At 39.2% G+C, this 21598-nt stretch overlaps 1 protein-coding gene across 2 annotated transcripts in view; it reads left to right on the top strand.

Annotated features, from left to right (window-relative positions):
* LOC102460195 (versican core protein) overlaps positions 1–21598 on the top strand; it is a 158085-nt gene that overhangs the window by 103675 nt on the left and 32812 nt on the right. For both annotated transcript variants that reach the window (XM_075932193.2, XM_075932194.2), the window contains 2 exons: positions 13175–18646; positions 21208–21321. In XM_075932193.2, the coding sequence (XP_075788308.2) occupies positions 13175–18646; positions 21208–21321 (5586 nt within the window). The remainder of the gene's footprint in view (positions 1–13174; positions 18647–21207; positions 21322–21598) is intronic.

The raw sequence follows: 21598 nt of genomic DNA, 5'->3' as shown, positions 1-21598 counted from the left end.
AGGTTTAACTTGTATTACAATCCAACTATCAGACCTCCCAATTGTTACCATCTAGAAATTTCAGTTTGTGTCACCACACAGAAAGTTAAGTTTTCTGGTCACAAAGGGCTATATTTATAACCCCTAAGAAGGATCAGTTCAGTCTTTCCTTTCCATAAAATTTATTCTTGATCAGTAGCTATTTAGCTTTCTAAATCAACCATGCCTATTTTTAGACTGTCTCAGCTCCTTTTAATTAATCTCTGTCTTTTTATTTTGCCATCATTGGGCTACAGAATAAACTAAGACATCTGGTGATATGTTTTATATATCTGCTGTTGTTCCATAGTTTAAATTGTTGGGGAGCTCCCAAAAGCCTTGACCAGTGTGTGGAGAATGCTTTAGAGACACTATTTATTATTGTTAGTAATAGTATGTCAAATTCTGAATTCCTCTAGCAGTCGTTTCTTACTCCAGCAAGAGTCCCAATGATTTAGTGGGAGTTTGGCCTGAATAACAATAAAAGATTTGGCCCATCATTATATTTTTCTATGTCAAGGGAACTGTATCTATAACATTACACATGTGACACACACACACACCCATGCATGCCCACAGAGAAGCGCACACACACACACACTCTCACATAGTAATGTTATTTTGAATAGATAGTTCATCTAGTTTTTCTCCTTTTAATCTACACTAATTACTTTAAAGTGTGAAAATATGTGATTCTTTGTTATCCTATTACCACTCTGCTTGTCGTGAGATTGTCAGTGATCCAATCTCTTTAAAGTCAATATTACATTTTTCTGAATATTAACCGTGAAGTCTCTATATCTGTAATATATGCTTGGGTCAGAGCACATGTAGGCTGGCAGGGTGAGATAAAGACCACCAGAAGTATATTCTGGTGAAGCAAAACTAATAGTGATAATGGAGCTGTAAGGGTCAGTGAACCAGTCTTCGAGTGTGACTACCTCAAGTGTAAGTATTCCTCTTCATGCTTGAAGGAACTGAAGATAGTAAATTCCCACATGAGTTCTTTAACTAATCACCTGAAAAGCAATGGACATTAGTTCATTTCATGCCTTGAGGCAAAAGGATAATAATTGCCAATTGAGAAGTAGTAATGGTTCTATACTTTGAAATGGTTCAACTACAAACAGCCAAATGGAAGCCTGGTTTTGCATTGGTATTGGTAGATAGCAGTTCGGCACTCTTAGCTTTGAAAAACGCTGAGCTTTGGTATATAGCTGTAACAGTTACTAAAGAGTTTACGTGAAGTCCTGAGCAGCAAATTACCAGGTAATCTCAGAAGACTTTATATGTTCCTCGTCTAAGGGAATACATGTTAATATGTAAGAGGAAATAAGATCATTTTGAAGGTTAATGAAACCAAAATATCACACATTTACATGTGCAATTGTACCTACAAAGAGATTTTTAAAGGCCTAGCTACCCAGTTGCATTTGCAGAAAATACATGTATAACTGAAGAAAATAAACACATAAACGTAGCTGCACAAATGTGCACATTTTTTTGTTTTCATGGGGCAGGTCTGTATCTACCAAAAATTTGCCACTTTGTGGTGGCTACATTTGTGCAATGGTTAGCTCATATTTTAAATGAAGAAAATTGGAGCCCTAAAAATAGTTTTGCTTTGACTGAATAAGTACACATTCCCTTATGATTAATAGCTCCAACCATCGTAACCTGGTAAATTCCACAAAGAGAACAGGAACTGCAGCCAAAGAGAGTATCTGATCATCTGTGATTTTGTCTGCTTGCTGTATAGACTTGTATAGAAGTTAAATTAAAACAGTGCTATGAAGTATTTAGAACTTGGAAAATTACAGGGGATAAAATTTCAGTAAAGCTTCACATTAAATGACACCAAGCACACATTAACCGCTCTACAAACCTGTATAAAGGGTAATATGGGGCAGATTTTCATCATAAGTAAATCAGCAGAACTCCAGCACCTTTAATGGAGCTTGCCAGTTTGTACCATAGAAGATCTTTTCTACATCTATACCATTCCGGTGTAGATATGTAATTAGTACATTGCAGTATTACTACAGTGTCACTATTTTCACCCTAAAACTGTGGATACAGTGTAAAAATACAAATCTTTGACAGCTGAAATAAAACAGTGGAAAAATAACATGTTCTTGTCAATATTACACAAGTGTGTAACATTGGTGCTGTTTACATAATGGGGATGCTGGAAGCCATTGAGCCAAACTGTAAGCCCTGGGTCTGATGCAAATCACTTCAAGCTAGGTCTTGAGGCAGCACCCCTACTTCCAGGCCCTATGTTGTGTAAATCAATTTCAGTTTTCTCAGAACTGCAGCAAAGTCATTATCAAATCTATTATAATAAAGTCAAAATACATTAATCATTTTGTGGAACAGCCACAACCAATGGTTGGGAAAAAGCCCAACCATTCACTGAGCTGTGAATTAAAGACTGAGTAGGTGGCAGGTGGTTAATTTTTCTTGTTTCCATATTCAGTCAGTCTCTTCCTGTGTTGTAGTTGAAGTGCAGGGACAGAGCCACAGCAATAGTGTGATTCTAGACCAAGCTGTTCTGTTTCTCTTCAGTTTTGGGATCATACACTCCCATTTTTCCCACTCTCTTAGGCTGATCCTTATTGCAGAGGCATTTCATAGTTCTATTCCAAGAGCTTCTGAACCTAAGGTAGTAAGGGTACAGCTTGCATCTACATGGGGTAGCTTCTTCCAATTGTGTCACAACAGATGCATTTGAGTGCCACTATCTTGGGTAACATGGTGTTTTCTTTGGTATAAGCTTAGGGTGAGAGAGAGTAAGGTGTGAATGGACTGGGGTGGGGGGAGGGGAGGAAGGGCAAAGGCAAATCAGCCTCCTGCAAGGGCCACATGAAAGTCACATGCATTCTCACAGAATTTACCACAACTTGGGCAGGAATAGGTTCTGTGAGCAATAATCTCTGAGGTTGGTTCACAGTCTGGAGAGCAGAATTCTTCCTCTCCCAGCCAGCTCATTTGCCTATCATCTGGCCTACATACTTGGCCTGGGAGCTGGTCTGTGGATTGGCTAAGCTGATCTAATATCAGGTGATAGCACAACTCTGTGACGTTTTCTCTGTTGAGATTTGTAAAATGTTGGCTGGAGCTAATGGCATGATATTCTCCAGTTACTTGCTTTTGGGTTATTTAGCACTATATGTCTCACACTCATGTTCTTTTTAGGCAGTAATGAGTTGTCATTAGAAATAACTGTTCATGTAGGGACAATTGTGTCAGCAGTAGATTCTTCTTAATATGAGACACACACTGTTGATAGAGTTTTGTAATGAGATGTTGGGCTGTAAAGGAAATATGAGGAGAACAATTAGAGTAGCATGTGATAATTCACCTAGTATCAAGGGACCTGACCTAATAGGACTTATAATTCTGACATTCTTTCAATTAAACTGTAGCCTTTGACATGTTGCTCAGTCTGTTTTTTGTTATAATTTTACCACCAAGGGGGACAAATGCTGAAAGCAGTAAGGGGCATTGGAAAGGTCAGAGGTCGGCAAACAGTCTCATGATAGTTTCTTTTACAATACAAATCTTGCTTAATTTCTGATAGGGGTTTTGCATCCTCACTTTTACATTAAAATTTGGCAGTGACATGTTAGCAACAGGACACAGGCCAGAAACCTGTCGGAAACAGATGTCCATATTGGTGATACCCATTTTATACAGTTATTTCTGGTAATAGCCAGCAATTTTGCCAGGTGAGAACTGGTGGGAATGGTACTATTATAAAAAGACTGGAATTTAAGAACATTCCAAGACCTGAAACCCAGATTTTCAGAAGTGCTGTGCCTTGCATGGAAATATAAGACTGTAAATCAGGCTGAAAGGCTGAATTTGACTAGTCAAGACTGACCACCCACCCTGTATGACTTTCAGCTTCTTTCTAGCCAGCTGTGCAAAACTTTTTCTTTTCAGATGTTGCCTTCCTGAAACTGAGTTGAACAGTTTAACATTTTACGCAGGGTCAATTTAGTTAAATAATTTTAGTTTATTGCTAAGGGTGGAGGGGAATCATCTCTTTCAACTGTGAGAGGGAGAACAAAACATACGTTTTGATTAAATTTAGAAAGTAAAAAAAAATAACATATTGAAACATTTATCATATCCTTTAAATGTTTCAGAAGTTACCTTTGGCTCACAAAACTGTTAGAAAAGTATCTCCAGCTGGGGAACATTTTTAAATGAATTAAATAAAATCTTCTGTTTATTTTGACTGAATACTAATCAAGAATTGGATTTTACTAGGCCTTATCCTACCTACTAGACACTTTAATATGGGGAAAGATTAAAATAATTAAAAAAAAAACATTTTTTGGCGCTTTCTTTGCTTTGCTGTACTGAGGTGCTTATAGTAGAAGCCATGTTTCTTTTAACACTTAATGCCAGACCTTTGGTTTGATTCACATCTCTTCATAACCAGAAGAGAGCAGGCATGGCCGCAGCATTGTTCCATGGTGACCATGGCACAAATAAAAGCAGTCATAAGTACAATGTTTGTCAGAACATGGAATTTTAGTGGCGTGGGAAATTCAGATATTTTGAAATTCTTATTTGTATAATTTCTTCTTTGTATTGTCATTGTTCCTAAAAGCCTTCATCATGGGCTAGGACCCCATTGTGCTAGATGCTGTACAAACACAGAACAAAAAGACAGTCCCTGCCCCCAAAGAACTTACAAAATAAGTGTAAAATAAGAGATAAGAGAAGGAGATAGACTGATATGGCACCATAAAGAAAAGAGAGAGTTCAGTTTGATAGGCTGTCTTAGCACACCACAAGCTAAAGATATGACTCCAAATTTTCTGTAAAACAAAATTGTCAAAAAATTTAATTTTGGTTCAGTAGGATCATCATCTTTCCTTCTGTTCTGACTTCAACTTTAAATAACTCAGTTTGAAATAAAAACTCATTTGGAAACAAAAAAATATAAATAAAAAAAAATACTTGTCTGATAAGGTCTACACGCGGCACAGAGTAGCTAGTTCGGATTAGGCTTCCTAATCCGAACTAGCTGTACTCCTCATTCGAGGCACGGGGTTCGAACTAGCCGGCATTTAAAAATGGCACCGGCCGGCTTCATTCAAATGAAGCCCGGGAAATTCAAATCCCGGGCTTCATTTGCAATTGTGGATGACTACATTACCCCCGCTAGTTCGAACTAGCGGGGTAGTGTAGACATACCCTATGTTATTATAATACGTATTTCCCATTTTTTCCAACATGAAATTTCTTTTAAATCAACATGTTTCCACAGAAAGTTTTGATTTTTGACAAAAAGATATTTTGCAGTGGAAAAATCTTTTGGAAATTTTTCAGCTAGCTGTAATTGTAAGACTGTTCTAACTGGAACTTGACTTCACTTTTAAAATTTGATCCTAAAATAACTTCAACCCATATCACAATGAAGAAGTAACTGGGTAAAATGTTTATGGCCTCTATTAAATGAAAGGCTAGACTTCATGATCTAATGGTCTGTTTTGAATGTAGAACTAATGAATCTATGAAAATCTAATTTATATCTCATGGACCTTCTTTCAGTGTTAATTTGCTAGCTAGCTAGTTTGGGTTTTTTCCTAGTATCTTTCATTTTCAAAATCTTCATACTGGATCCTCATTCTCAGAATTGGCATCTACAAAATATATTTTGGAATTTCAAAACCATACCTCCATCTGTCTAATGTAAAGTACAGCACAACTGACTGCAACTGAATTATGACAATTTACAGACTGTGAAAATGTAGATCTCCACGTACATACATAGAAGTAAACTTCCACATCATGAAAATGCTGCCATTTCTTTAGTTCTTATCCTTAACCGGTCTAATCTTGATCAGTAGACATGGTCAGTTGGCGATGGCACTGCTGGGGGAGACAAGGTCCCAGCCCCACCTCCAGCCCCGCCCCAATGACAGGGATAAAAGTGGAAAAGGCGGTAGTGCAGTTGTCCCAACCTCCCCAGCCCCAGAAGAGGTCGGAGGGCTCATGGTATGGCCCTAGCCTTCCCAGCTTTGGAGGAGGTCAGAGGGCGTGCTCTGCACATCATGGCCCCAGCCCTGGAGGAGGGTGTGCCATGTAACCTGGCCCAGCCCTGCCTCTTCAGCCCCGGAGCACTGGGGAGGGCAGAAGGCATGCATCCCCAGCTTCCCTGGCCTGGAGCAGTGGGGAGGACGGGCCCTGGGGGCCTCAACAGTCCACCCCAGAACGCCTACTGCAGGCATTCTGGGGGTGGAGTGTGGGTGGTAGGGATGTAATAGTGTAGTTCAGTGGTCCCAAACATTGTGTGCCTGCCGGGCGCCCGGGGGCGGGGCCACGCAGGAGCCAGGCGCCCAGGGGCGGGGCCACGCAGGAGCCGGGCGCCCGGGGGTGGGGCCACGCACGAGCCGCACGCCCGGGGGCGGCACTGCGTATGTGCCGCGCACCCGGGGCAGGGGCCGGCAACGCACCCCGGGCCAGCACCGCGCATGGGCCACACGCCCGGGGGCGCCCACGAGCCACGCGCCCCAGGCTGGCACCGCACATGTGCCCTGGGGCCCGGGTTGGGGCCGCCCACGCGCCCCGGGACGGCCCTGCGCATGTGCCGCGCGACCAAGGGAGGGGTCGCCCATGCGTCCCGGGCCTGGAGCCGGCACCATGCGTGTGCCGTGCGCCGGGCCGGGGCCAACCCAGATGTTCCAGCGGGCGCCCAGAAATCCCCTTGCGGGCGCCATGGCGCCCGCGGGCACCGCGTTGGGGACCACGGGTGTAGTTGATTAACCAATTAACCGATAAGCAAAAGCTTATAGGTTAGTGCTATAGACTACACGCATTTTCCTTCCCCTTGCCAGTAAACTCTTTACCAGACTGGTCAGCAGTCCCGCTCAGACCTGGCTCATGTAAGGTCCAGGACTTACCCCTGCTGCGGCTCTGTCTTTAAAGTGTGTTAGGAGCCAGGTGGGTAGGCAGCCAAGCTGAGTTCCAGCTCACACTGAGTCCGGGAACTTAACCCCTCCTGATAGGAGCTGCTGCCACTCTGTGCTGCTGCCTCTGTATCAGAGGCAGCAGCATGGGGTGACAGGCAGCCAATCCATGAGGGGAGCTGATTTTTTTTAAACTGGCTCCCCTTGCAGACCAACTCCTTCTTGACACCCTGCGCTAATGCCTCTGATACAGAGGCAGCAGCATGGAGTGGCGGGGGGCTCCTCTCAGGGGTGCCATTTTGGAAAGGTGTGGTGGAGAGCACCCAGGCGTTTTGGGACATGGCTAGTTTTTCATCCCGTTCCCCAGATGCTAAAGGGGTGAGGGTCAAGTGCTTGCATTCTGTGTGTGCCTCTCACACCTGCTGGTGAGCTCCCTTCACCAGCCAGGTGTGAGAGGCATGCACAGAATGCAAGTGTAACTGCCTGTGGTGGATTTGAACCTGGGATCTCTGGAGCTTAGTATAGGAGCCGCTACCCTTTGAGCTAAAGCCAGCCAGTCTTGTTCTTATCTGTTGCTGTGGTCTCGGTGACACTCACTGCATGGGATAGTGAACCAGACTAGTTATGTGGGTTACACAAGCACTTTCCCTTCACTTCCTTAGTGTACAGGGAACAGGATGAAACACTAGCCGTGTCCCAGAGTGCACAGCTGCTGCCCTCCCTACCATCCCGAAATGGTGCCCTTGGCTCCTCGGGAGTGGGTCCAAAGCACACTGGCTGCTGGCCCCAGCCCCAGGGACTATAGAATAGTTGAATAGAATAGTTGAATTCATGAGATTAATTGATTATTCAAGTAACCAATATTTAACATCCTTAGTGGGTGGGGCTATGCCTGGCAGTTTGGGAGGGAGAGCCTTTCCGCACCTTACATACTGGACACCCATGTCAGTAGGCAAGAAGAGTAGGCTCCTGGAACTGTTAGCATGAACCAAAAGAAACTTCAGAGAAAGTTTCTAACTGGTATTGCCGAGGAGCCGCGCTACTGGAGCAACCCAGCAGCACCCCAGCTGCTCTGCCCCAGGCGTCCCCAAGTCAGCCATTGCTGAAACTGACCAGCGGCTGACTACAGGAAGCCCGAGGCAGAGTTGCTCTGCCCCAGTCTTCCTGGAATCAGCCGCTGATCAGTTTCAGCAGCAGCTGACTTGGGGATGCCTGGGTTTCTTAAGTTGAATCTGTATGTAAGTCAGAACTGGCGTCCAGATTCAGCCGCGGTTGAAACTGATCAGTTTCAGCAGCGGCTGACGCCAGTTCCGACTTACATACAGATTCAACTTAAGAACAAACCTACAGTCCCTATCTTGTACGTAACCCGGGGACTGCCTGTATATGCCGATAACTTTTTAGCATATTATAATATAGCTCATTGGCCATCTGTAGGTGTTAGAGAATTTATCATCACTTAATAAGGCTCAGAACTGTCATGATTACTAATATTGAACCACTGAAATTCTAGAATGAAGGATATTTTAATAAAAGACAATTGAGCCACATTCTTTATGACAAGACTGCTCCTCCTATGGCCCCTGGGCTATGCACACACCACCAGAGCATTTCATAAGGCTCACATCCTGTTTTAACACAATATGCTATCAACTCATTTATTAGCATTTTGTTGTCATGTTTATATCATTTTAGTTCACACAAGTGTGTAGATAAACAACACTCTGTATAGAAACAACCTATCCAAATACAGACTAAACAAGCTGAACTTAAACTATAAATCAAATTGTATTAAAATGTTGTCAGATCTGAATAGCCCACACAAGGCTGTGCATACGTTCATGTGGCCATTCTGTGTAATAAGGTTGGGTGCTACTGCTTTATGATACAATTTTCTTATCGGTCAGTTATTAAGCCATGGAACACTGCTTAATATTGCAAGTTTATCTTAACCATATTAGAGTTACACGCCTAAGCAAAGTTGCTTTTATGCAGGACTATCTTGGCATGTTGGATCTTGAAAAAACTAACAAATTATACTATGGTCTGACAGAGATCTTTGCTTGCTTCAGTATTATATACATTTGTACATGTCATCTAGGTGAGTTTGGAACAGATGTTATTCGCTAAAGTCATTAATCTGCCATAAATTTACCATAAACAATTTAGATTGAGCTAGTAATCTGAGTGGTTCCCAGGTGTGCATTATTACAATAATAATGCACTGGTCAGAACTTGTTAGACATGTTACCCTCAAACAAATTATTATCTCTGCAGTTCAGACCAGATTTTCAGAATTTAGTGTGTACATTTATGTGTAAAACCATGTGTATATTCACATAGCTAACTAGCCAATACAATTCCTATGACAATGGGGGAAATAATAATTCTTGCTCTCTGGTTAATTTGACTAGGCATTTGCTCTTACAACTACTTCAGAAGTGTGAACAATTGTAGTAAATGTTTCCACAAGATAGTCATGCATATGCACATTGGCATGTGCAATGTACTCAAAGTGTGGTACTTTTGGTTATTATTATTTATTTTTAGTTATACTCAGTTCTCTATTAGCCAAATAATGAAGACCTTCCTTGGTCAAAATTTCCATAATAGGTCAAATATGGCATTTGCAATTGTACATATCCAGTTTCTTTGTGTGGTGGCATTAATAGTGTTATAAAAAAGATGTACAATTACATATGGCATAAGATTTCATTTATTTAAAAAATCAAGCCCTTAATATATTGCACAAAGGTACTGCCTTCCCAAAGTAAGTCTTCCAAAAATGATTTTACTGCTTTGCAGTAGACATGTCTCTCAAAATTGATTTGTGGGTAGCATTATGGTTATTCTTCAGTTACTGGTTACTCAGATTGGCAGGAATTTCACTCCTTTTTCCCCTCTGTGTTTGCGAGCAGCCACATTTCACAAGAAAATCCTCAATATCTATATTTTTTGCCTTTCTTTGGAAAGCAGAACTGAACAGGACTTTCACATCATCATACTTGTATCATGAGGTCTGCCATTGAAGCTAAAATAGATATAACACTCTACCAAGTGGAAAATGTATGCATGGAGCCACTTGAGGTAAATGATTTACAACAGTCAATAAATTCAGTAAGCTTGTGGGAATGGCAACAGCTCTTTGGCTATACGTGATGGAGTCCCAATTAATTTAAAAATAAGTCAGTTTTCCCTAAATTGAGGCCGATTAAAGTTATTACAGACTTCTGAGTTTATTTGCATAAAAGCTTAAGAGAGCAGAAACAAGTATGTCACTGTTCACAAGGGACACATAACAGAGTAGGTCTAAAATCAAATCAAAAGCCATTGTTTCAGGAGTATTTTGATAGCAAATTACATCTCTAACCTCCTACCTCTTTCTGAGAAAGGTTAGAAACCACTTCAGTGAATGATAACTTTGTTCTCCTGCCTTGTGAGCCAGACCAAAAAATGCACAAGTGCATGGGAGAGTAATAGACAAATTTGAAATAGCAATGGAAAAAATAAGCAATATGAATGAAGAAGCTTTAGAAAATGCAGTGAGGTGTATTAGTCCTATCTCACATACTGGGACATATTGTTATGATAGTGTATGGGAGTTATGTACCTAATTTATACTGTTTGTCAACAGGATTAGTCATGTTGTATTCTTTTCTGAGATATTTGGCATTTGGTAGGTTGCTCATAGGCTATCATAGAGCACACTTTTGTCTTATGGGTTGTGGTGGAAGATGATTCTATCATCATGTCCTAGAGATTTTTGCATTTTGTCTCTAGTCAGGTAGGAGATTTATTTAGTTTTCTTTTCTATTAATGAATTTTTAATCCTCTAGAATCGCTTTATAAATATAGTTTCATTACAAAATATAATACACAATAGGTTCGTCTTTATGAATAAAGACAGGATTGACAGAAGTGCAGCAAGGGTATTTATCTTTTATCAAACAGAGGTACAAGTGATCAGTATTTTAAATCATTTTGATAATTAAGAAAATAGAAGGACAGTATCTTTCACTGTGACGGTAGATGTTCCTGTGGCAGCAAACAGGGTTTGTGGAGGCAGCTAAGGAAAATTCTGCTGCCCAATGAGGGTTGCCAACAAGCCCAAAAGGGAGGCATTGCAGTGATCCATAGATTAGCCCAAGGAGGTTATCATAATTTGTGCTGTGTAAGTTATGCATGGGGCTATAATGGCTTCTAGAGCTGATTAGAATTGGATGAGCACTAATGTTGCTTAAAGCCATCTTAAAAGCCTCTCCAGTTGGGCTTTGAGGTTTGTGCTGTTCCAGTGAAAGATGCAACACAGACTGTCAGCCACTGTTTTCAAATGTGTCCTATAATATTTACTGCAAATACAGAACACTAGAGAGAGGCTGACCTACAAACTTTGGACATGTGTCTCAATTTTCTCACAGTTTAAGATTAAGCCCAGTGTTTTGGTTCAGGTACATCATTATGGTAGACACTTCACAACTCTTAACTTGCACCAAATCCAGAAGCCCTCAGTTTTTACCACATTCTTCCCATTGTCTCCTCCGTTGGAATTTTACCTGCGTATGGACCAAGTAAATTATTCAGGATTTGGCCCATAGCAACACATTTGGCAAGATTTTAAAAAATTCAGCTGCAGGTGCTAATCTGATCATATGAGATGCAACATTGAAGCTTTTTTTTCCAGGCTCAAAATACACATGCAAATTGTTCTGGCACAGTTTGCATGAACAACATAGTGAAACTGATTCTTTGGAAAACCATAGACTTCAAGCAGTGCTTGTTATCTTCAATTGACTTAACACATTGTTCTGCATAATGATCCTAGTGATTACTATGCCAGTGAAGGTTACAAAATCTCTGTGGTTAACTGATGCTCACATTTAAGATAATTATTTTGAAGGAATAGCACTTTGTCACAATTTGCTTTTTTATATTTTGGTAAGAATTTTTTTAAGCAGGAAGGTTAATTTATATATGGCACTATGCCTTTTACTATGTATATAGTACAAATAGAATCCTTCCTTTAATTTAGCTTTTCAGACCCATAGGGTAAGTAGTGTTTATCTGATAATGCTAAAGGGTAGAAGCCAGGTACGTCGGCTAGATTCTCTGCTGATGTAAATAGGTTCAGCTCTATTAGCTACCTCAATTTAAACCAGCCAAGGTCTGGTCTATCTTATTTATCTAGAATGACGTGTAAGAGAAATGTATAGATTAAAAGTTGTGTACAGAAGCACAAAACTTTCTGGCTACCAATCAGCGGAGCTAAAAGTTCTATAAGACAAAGTCTAAGACAAAGAGATCTTATAGGTTTTGCTTCTCTGAAGATGGCATGCATCCTATAGACCAGAAAATTTGAGATAAAGTTTACACTTTGGGGCACGTTAGGTGTATAGAGCCCACTGGAATTCAATGGACATCAATGTCTCAAAATGTTTGAAAATCTTTTATTTGTTCAATATTTGTTCAGATGCCTAAAGAAAATAATTTAATTTTTGCAATATATTTAAACAGTGATACTATTCATGATAATAACTGGAAATAAAAACTAACTGGCATTTCTCAAGTCTCATTAAATAAAATAAATATATATGTACTATATGGCATCAGTTCTGTGTACAATATATTTTATATTTGCTTTATTATTTGGTTGATATTTTACACTAACCATAATGCACCTGATTAGTGGCATGTTATTTACTAACCTAATGGTCAAGAGTACAGACCAGAGTGTCTCATTTAGTCTTGAAGCAACTACTTTCATTTGAGCTAGCATATATTCAGGACAAATGGAGGTTTCATCTCGATTGCTAAGGAAGCTTAGTTTATGCAACACATCAACAGAGGTAACTGTTGCAGTTGGGCACCACTGATAGCTTCTTCTGTCTCAAACTGATTTTTTCCCCTCTGTTCCCTTTACCTCTGTATAGAATAGTGGAAATCTATTGAAGAAGTCAGCACAAGGCTATTTCTGTGATTAAACACACCTGTTTTATGACAATTTATAAAAATTGGTGAGGTCTGTTTATAAATACAGTGGAACTGGTAAAGCAAATGTACAGTTTTTAAAAACAGTCATATTTATCTTACTGTGCCAATAAAATAGCATACTATTTAGTTTGAAATCAATATATTTTTGCTATGATAGATTGTTTGTGACACCTATGGCTAATATAATACACTACCACATTTATCACTTAAGGATTTTGAAAAGCTCTTTCTTTTTGCAGAGCCATTGAATGGATTATTGGATCTATTTGATCATGAGGTACATCCACACGAAATTGACGAACCCCCCATAGATGTAGACTCATCACAGGCTGAACCTTGTACCTCAGTCCCTGATCAAGAGTCTTCTGAGTACCTAATAATGGAACCTTTATTTCCCATTTTTGAACTGGAAGAGGAAGAAGAGGAAGATGAAGACTGTGAAAATTCTACCGATGTTACAACTCCTCCAGCATTGCAGTTCATCAATGGAAAGCAACAGGTGACCAGTGCACCTAAAGACACAAAAGCTGAAGAAGCAAGAAGTGACCAAATTGAAAGTGTTACTCATTCAAAAAATGTCACATTTTCACACATCAATGAAACTAACACCCTAATACCTGAAACTGAGGCCTCTGGTACAATACAGCCAGGTGTATCTAGAGAAATAATAGGGGCATTTGAAGTTACACAACAACCTACAGTAGACGTTGCAATGTTGGAGCCTGTTTTAAGTAGTGATTTGGAAGTTGCCACTACAGATAAATCTGAGGTAACATCTATATATGGGCAACCTTCATTAGAACACTCAGAGACCTTAAAACATCATGGAACTGAATTTCAGCAAAGCTCAACTGAAGACTCCAAAATCTTGCCTTTGATTACTATGGAATCTTCTGGAGATGCTGCCATTGTCTCTGAGTTTTCAGGTGCTGTTGTTTCAGAAACTATTAAAATGACAATCAAAGAACATGCTATAAAAAGTTCAGCAGCAACTTCTGCTCCAAGTCCTGAGTTTGATACTGCTACTGCAGAAATAGGCACAAAAGACCATATGCCAGAAAAGAAAATCTCTGTTCTAAGAGATGATTATAAATCAACTGTTAAGCCTGATAGACTTTCCCCATTGAAAACCTTTGTAGAAACAACAACAAGAAGTCATATCCTGAAGTCTGTAGCAAGTCCTACTTCATTTATAATGCCAGAAGGCTCTGGAGATGTAGCAGAGGAGGCTGTTGCTAAAACTTCAGCTATGGTAACAGAGACTGTAGTTCCTGAAAAGATTTCAGTACAAGAAACTTTCTTAGGATCTGGCAAACTTCTGACAACAGAAATTACTGCCACTGTTTCAGGACCCTCCATTTCTTTGCATAAAGAAACTAGCACTACATCTTTCGGTTTTGACCAAAGTTCTGAAAAAACTGCTACCACCGCATCTGTTACTGGGTTAATTACCGAAAAAGGAGTTAGCAGTGCTCCTGAAACAGAAACGAAAATGAAAGAAGATGAAAAAGAAGCACAGAGCACTGTTCCTTTAACTAAGGAACGTTCATCTACTGTTGAGATAGGAAAGTCAGTATTCAGTGATGCACAGGAAAGTTCTGGTTACAATATTGAAACTGTAGGTGAGGAATTCACTACTCTCAGCAAAATAATACTAATGACAGATGCCACGTGGCCTGAAAGCAAAGTGATTACCGCTGCTCCTTTTTCCACAGAGAAAAGCCTTTTTATAGATGAGGGATCTGGAGAAGAACTAACACACATTAGGAAAACCATTGGAGACATAATTTCAGGGGGTGTCACAACAAATGTGGTAAGTACCAATCCCCCATTTATTGAGCCAGGCTCTGGAGAAATTGCCTCACCTGCCATTACTGAAGTTCTATTGGGGTCTGTGACTGGGAACATTGAAACACAAACAAAAAAGCAAGAAAGAGAGGGCTACAGCACAGATGCTTCATTTGTGGAATATACAGCAACTGTTGAAACAATTAAGTCAGGGTTAAGTACTGAATCAGATTACTCAGCTAAGGAAGTTGGAACTGAAAGGCAGGAATCCAAAGACTCTCTTAGTGCAGGTAAACCAGGGGAACAAAAACATGAAACAGAAGCTCGTTATATGATTACAACTCTTCCTTCTCAAGAACAGTCTTTTCCTCAGTCTAGAAAAGAGATGGCAACTCGTGTTGCAACAGAAGAACAAACTAAATACTTAGAAAGGCCTTGGGCCACATCTTCTGTGGAGACTGTAGTTGAAATCACTTCTCCTGATACCATTGTGACACATACTATCAGCAGCATAAAGGCTGTAACTGAATCTACAAAAAGTGAAAGGGGAAAAGGCAGCTCTCCAATAATCTCAGCAGAGACAAATATTCTTATGGAGGTAGGTTCGGGAGAAGAATCAAGTGATGAGAGTGGAACCATAGTACCAGTGGCACATAGTTCCACCAAAAAAGTACTTGGTACTACTTTCCCATTAATTGATCAGGGTTCTGGAGAAGTGGATTCTATCATTGAGTCTTTCACAGAAACTACAGCTTCACCACATTTAGCAGTTAGAAGACCAGAAACACAAACAACAAAAGATGAAAGAGAAATTATCAGTGCACCCTCTGTAAATGGTTCTTTGGCTGTTGAGTCTTCAAATATAGACATAAGTACCAAAAGTGAAGTCACCACAGTTAGAACAGGAACTCCAAAAAAAGTCATTACTGAGGTAAAAGTGGAAGAGCAAATTCCTACAGAATTAGTAACTAGAACTTTTGGTATAAATCTTCCTTTGGAAGAAGAGATACATTCTGAGCAAACAATGCCCACAGAAACTACACAAAAAGCAGAAGATCCTTCTGGAATAACAACAAAAGATCCTATCATTAAAAGTACAGAATCTACCTTAGAAAAAATTGAAATTTCAGTTGTTTCCACAGTTAGTCCATTTTCAGAAGAAAAGAAACTGGAGATAATTCCTGGCACTGAATATATTGAAAAAATGATTCCATTTAATGATACTACCCTAGTAACTGAGTTCATAAAACTTGAAAGCAAAGATATAAACACTACTACTACACTTACAAAGAAAGAAAAAGATTTGGTACATAATATTTTCTCTACAGAAGACATTCATAGGTCACATTTGACCCCAAAGGATGACAAGCCAACCGATAAAGAGATAAGTAGTGACTCATTGTTTTCAGGACAAGGATCAGGAGATGAATTTATTAGTGTTCCATCAATGGTGCCACTGACTGTTGTGACTATAAAAGAAATCTTTACTTTAAGTCCTGAAACATTTCATCCTGAAAACATGGGACCAAAACTTGCCTCCGACACAGAATTTGCAAGTGGTCAGACTGAATCAAACAAGAATTCTAATGAAGAATTCAGACTATTCAGTTCTGTAACGGAGGCAGTTTCAGACACAACAGAAAAAATGTTCACTATGACTTCTGCTTCAGTTGAAGAGAGTTCTAGGGACTTCAGTATTAAAGAAGCTACCAAAAAAGAGACATTCCATTCTTTTTTCATCACTGAAGACTCTCACAAACAAGAATTTTTTCATTGGGTAAAAGAAAATGAAACATATGGAGCACCAGCTACTACCGATCGAGTTGTTACGCAAGAGGAAACTTCCCAATTGATGACTAATGGAAATATAACTGCTGCCTCGATGAGCTTCTTTAAAGAACACAGTCTTGAAACAGAGAAAGCACTTTCAACATCAACAATAAAAATGCCTCCCATACCACTGTATGAAAGTTCTGGAGAAGGATCTGGCTGGGTAGACACCCATTTGCAAAAGCTTGAAACAACAGTTGCTCCTCATGCTCAGACGGAAAACTATTCTGAAGCACTGAACACAGAGATAGCATTTAATGGATCACAAACTGTTTCAGTGTTGTTTTCCACCCAAGCAGAAGAAAAAGAGATTGTACCAAGCCCAACTAGTGTCCAACCAAAGACATTTACAGGTGAGAGTTTAATAAACGATACAAGGATTTTTAATGAGATCACAGTAAGTGAAGTACAACAAGGAATCACATCAGATGAAACAACAATCATAGATATGGATCATTCTAAATCAATGCATGAAGATATATTAACTGTGCAGACAACTCCAGATACAGAGACTCATTCAACATATGGCAATAATGACAGCATGGAAGTTGAAGTGAAGGAGTATGATTTAACTTCTAATCTTTCTATTGCTGAAGAGAAATCATATGGATCTGGTGATAATCTTTCCATGACTATTTCCAGTAAGTCAATAAATACTGAATCAGTAACAACTGAAAATAGACCCAGACCAGATGATAAAGATTTTGGTTCAGGGGGTGTCACGCTGTTCACAACAGACACTCCCATCATTGCTGAACTCCCTGAACTGGATATTTTGCTTCCAACGATATCATCAGTGGCCAGCCCTCATGTGCCCCCCCGAGTCAGTGAAGAGGTCAAAGAATCTCCATTTGAAACTAAACATGTAACACCAAAAAATAAAACACAAGACCACCCTGAATCAAGTACTTTGTCTGATAACCAAGCAATAGCAGATCAAAGTGAAATAATCTCTACCTCGGGATATTCAGGAATGGGACAAGAAGAACCTGATGAGGAGAAGGGTTTGTTTCCTTCTTTTAGACCAGACTTACCTACTAAGACAGAACAGGTTTTGCCAACAAACATGCCTGATGTAAGTCATGTTACCCCACGACTTCTATCCCAAAACTTAACAGAGTCACCTAATATAAGTGAAGTAAAACATCATGCAGTTTACACAGAAACAAAAATCACATCAGAAGAATCTGAAGAAACAGATTTAGAAAAATTTCTTCCTGTAACTCAAATGCCCAAATCTCCTGTAACTGTCTACCTGGTTAATGAAGTATCAGCATACCCTGAAGAAATCATTCCAAGTACTTTGCCATCAACTGATTCAGACAGGTTCAGTCAATCAGAACAAACTTTCAAAGAAGTTAGTGCTGATGTTGCAGCAACTTACAAACCACTCACCAAAGTGCTGTCCACTAAAACCGAGTCTCCACTAGACTTTTCTCCTGAACCTGAATCAGAAAGCACAACTGTTGAAAGTACTCCTGATTTTAGTGGACAGATAACAGACAGAACAAAGGAAGAATCTTCCGTAATAGAATTGATTGCTGAGGAACCAGCAACCATTTCTGAAGATTCTCTATCAAAATATGTCATACCAACAGCTTTTATACATTCTGGAGGAACAATAGACACAGAGATTCCAGAAGTTAGCCCATCTGAAGATGAAACTTCAACAGAGAAAGTGAAAGATCCCAATGAAGTAGAGGAAAGCAGCAATGGGGGAGCTTTGCCAAGCCTATACACCACACCAGCTTCAGTTCCACATGAAAGTGTAGCAGCTGGAGTACTCAAGTCTGGCCAGGCAACTGTTGCAATGTTACCTTCATCTTCAACATCTCTGGATATAAGCCTGGAAACACAAATATCTGTGGTAAGACAGAAGGAGGCCACAACAATTTCATCTGATGTTGCAACAAAAATTACAGCCCCTGTAAACATTCCTGACTATAATAGACAGATAACCATAAACCCAGAAGACCTAAACACAGTTGAACTTGTAACTTCATCATTTTTCCTTCTGGAAGTTACTAATGGATCAGATTTCCTGATCGGCAATAGTGAAGGTTCAGTTGAAGGCACAGCAGTCCATATACCTGGTAAGATACAAATTTGATAAATATCTTAAGCTTGTTTTGTTACCTGCAAACATGTAAATGTTTTCTTTATGTTCTCTTGAAGACTTTATTCTATACTAAAATGATAGGTTTTAACAAACACGTGCTTATCTATGAAATATGATAATCAAACAAAATTTGGAAGACCATGAAGATAATGCATTTAAAAGCATCATACAATACTGAAGTTAATACAGTGGTGAACCCTACCCTGTACAAGTTCAAAGAAAACTAGGAGGCTAATCCAAAGCTCACTAAATCATAAGGGACCTTCTGTTTGCATGAATGGGTTTAGGTTCAGATCTGAGATGATGAGAGATCATTGTACAAGAAAAGGAACATTGATTCTAACTCAGGATCCAGTTGTGGTTATTTTATTTTCAAGTTCCTATTGGATATGTAGATATATTTAACTTATCTGATGAATGTTGTAGCATTTACCTGACAATTGCACTGTACAATTATTTTACTAATTTAGTGGCTTTCATGGAATATTCCAGTTGACTTGGAAAACACATTAAGGGAACATCTACACAGCAGTATTATTTTGGAATAATGCCAGTTATTCCAAAATAACATAGTGAGCGTCTACAGCAAGCCCAATATTTTGAAATAAAGTTGAAATAATGGGATTCTTACTCCAACTCCTGTAAACCTTATTGTATGAGGAGTAAGGGAAGTCGGGGGAAGAGTGCTCTATTTCGAAATAAGTACTGTGTAGATGTGCCCAAAGTCGAAATAAGCTATTTCGACTTAAGCTAGGCAATTGACGAAGGCCAAGTTGAGTAGCTTATTTCGAGTTTAGCTCTGCTGTGTAGACATGCCCTAAATGAACACTTCAAGTAATTGCATTCACTAATTGCAGACAAGTTTATCCATAATACAAATTTTTAAAAAATGTACAAGATTAACCTCAAGACTGGCTAAAGAGTTTTTAAAAACCTTGGTTATTGAATAATGGTCAAATTTTCAGCAATCTGAGACTATGTCTACACTGCAGTGCTATTTTGGGGTACCTTCAGTATCCCAAAATGGCTATTCTGCATCTTTTGAGTTCACCCATTATTTCAAAAATATAATGGGCTCGCTATTCTGACGTCCCTGTAAACCTCATTCCATGAGGACCAAGGGAAATTTTGGAATAGTGATTTATTTCAAACTAAGTGCTATGTAGACAGCACCAAATTTTGAAATTAATTTGAAATAAGCTACGCAATTTGCATTGCTCAAATTACATAGCTTATTTCAAGCTACGGTTGTAGTGTAGATGCACCCTGATTGGTTTGATGGAGCTTCCCTCGAATATAAATGTAAATAAAAAATCCTTGGCTTGGACAGAGTTTGAGATAATGAAAGATACACAGATAAAATGATTTCTGTGTACAATATCTACTATTCATCAGGTGTCTGTATGTAGCTGGCAAGTTGGGTAAGAAATGGACTAATATTTTAAAATTGCTCAAATATCCTTGTTTTTCATCATTTTCCAAACAGCTTGGGTAACTAATTGAATCAATAGAAATACTTTGGATTGTGTCCTATATACCAGAAAGGACAAGCAAACAAATTAGGAAAATGTAAATGTTCCATGTCTTTGAATTAGATTATTTTTTGCTTCATATTCCTGTTCTGCATTCTCAGACTCCCAATAGCCATTACTTTCTTCTTGCAGGCCAGAAGTACAGTATGCATTGATTTGCTGAATGCTTAAGAGTGCAAAAAATACAGGTGTAGAGTGGCTACCTTTTGTATGAATATATGTTATGTATCAGTGATAATTTTTAGTTGCTTATATTATGCACATATGTTTAACTTTGAACCAAGTTCAAATAAAGATCAGTAGACCTCTACAACAAGAAAAAAAATGTAAATGATGACATCGGTAAATATTGGCGATTTCATGGCAGGTAAGTTTTTTATCTAAATATTTTGGTTTAGTTTCAAATATAGCTAGTAAGTTTGTTTTGAAAGTATGTTTTAAAGGAAGACAACTGGTGCATGATTTAGGGAAAGAATATTAATTAGCAAAAGACCCTTGCAAAGAAATAAGAGTGTTTGGGCAGTAGGTGGCTAAGTATGACAATCCAAAATGACAGCAGCGTGTGAGTTTGCTAAAAGATGCATGTTCTGGGTACCCAATCATTCCATATAAACTAACCCTGTTCAAAAGAATGCATTTTCCATCCATTTGTACACACGTTTAACTGTTTTGGCTATAATTAATTGCCATGTCACGCCAACTAAATCCTCAAATGAATTTTTGAGTTGCCAGAAACAGTATAAAATGTCATTCTAAAACCATAAAACATCTCTGAAAATGAATATTGTTCTCTGTCATGAATCTATAGCTATCAGTAAGGCTGAAAATTATGGTGATTGAAAATGACTACTCCAGGTAGTACAGAACTTTTGTAATGGTTTAAACTTTAATTGTTGTAAAGTGTCAAAGCAGAAATAAGGAACTACCCTTCTCCCTTAAAAGAATCAACAATTGAATATTTTAGATAATGTAGCAATTTTTCTTTCTTTAATTCATATAACAGGCCAAGATCCCTGCAAAAGTAATCCCTGCCTCCATAAGGGCACCTGTTATCCACGTGGCTCTTACTTCGTCTGCACATGTATGCCAGGTTTCAGTGGCGAGCAGTGTGAACTGGGTAAGATGATGCCAGGCTGAAAGCTTTTCTTGTACTGGATTGTCTGCAGATTGACTAGAATAACAATCTTTCGTATCTAAGATTTGTGAAAGGAATTATATATTACTATGCGACAGATGCTGAGGCTTTGAAGGATTCTGTAAGTTGGACCTGGGCCAGACAGAGAGAGGCGAAGAAAGAAACACCTGCTCCTTTTTCCTGCCACCCCCGCCTGGCCCCAACACACACACACATTTAACTAGCAAGCAAGAAAAAAATACGGTGAAAGTAACAGTCT

Source organism: Pelodiscus sinensis, chromosome 6, assembly GCF_052426305.1.
Source record: "Pelodiscus sinensis isolate ZL-2025 chromosome 6, ASM5242630v1, whole genome shotgun sequence".
NCBI lineage: Eukaryota > Metazoa > Chordata > Testudines > Trionychidae > Pelodiscus > Pelodiscus sinensis.
Note: the sequence above shows the minus strand (reverse complement) of the source record. Positions and strands in the feature narration are given on the sequence as shown.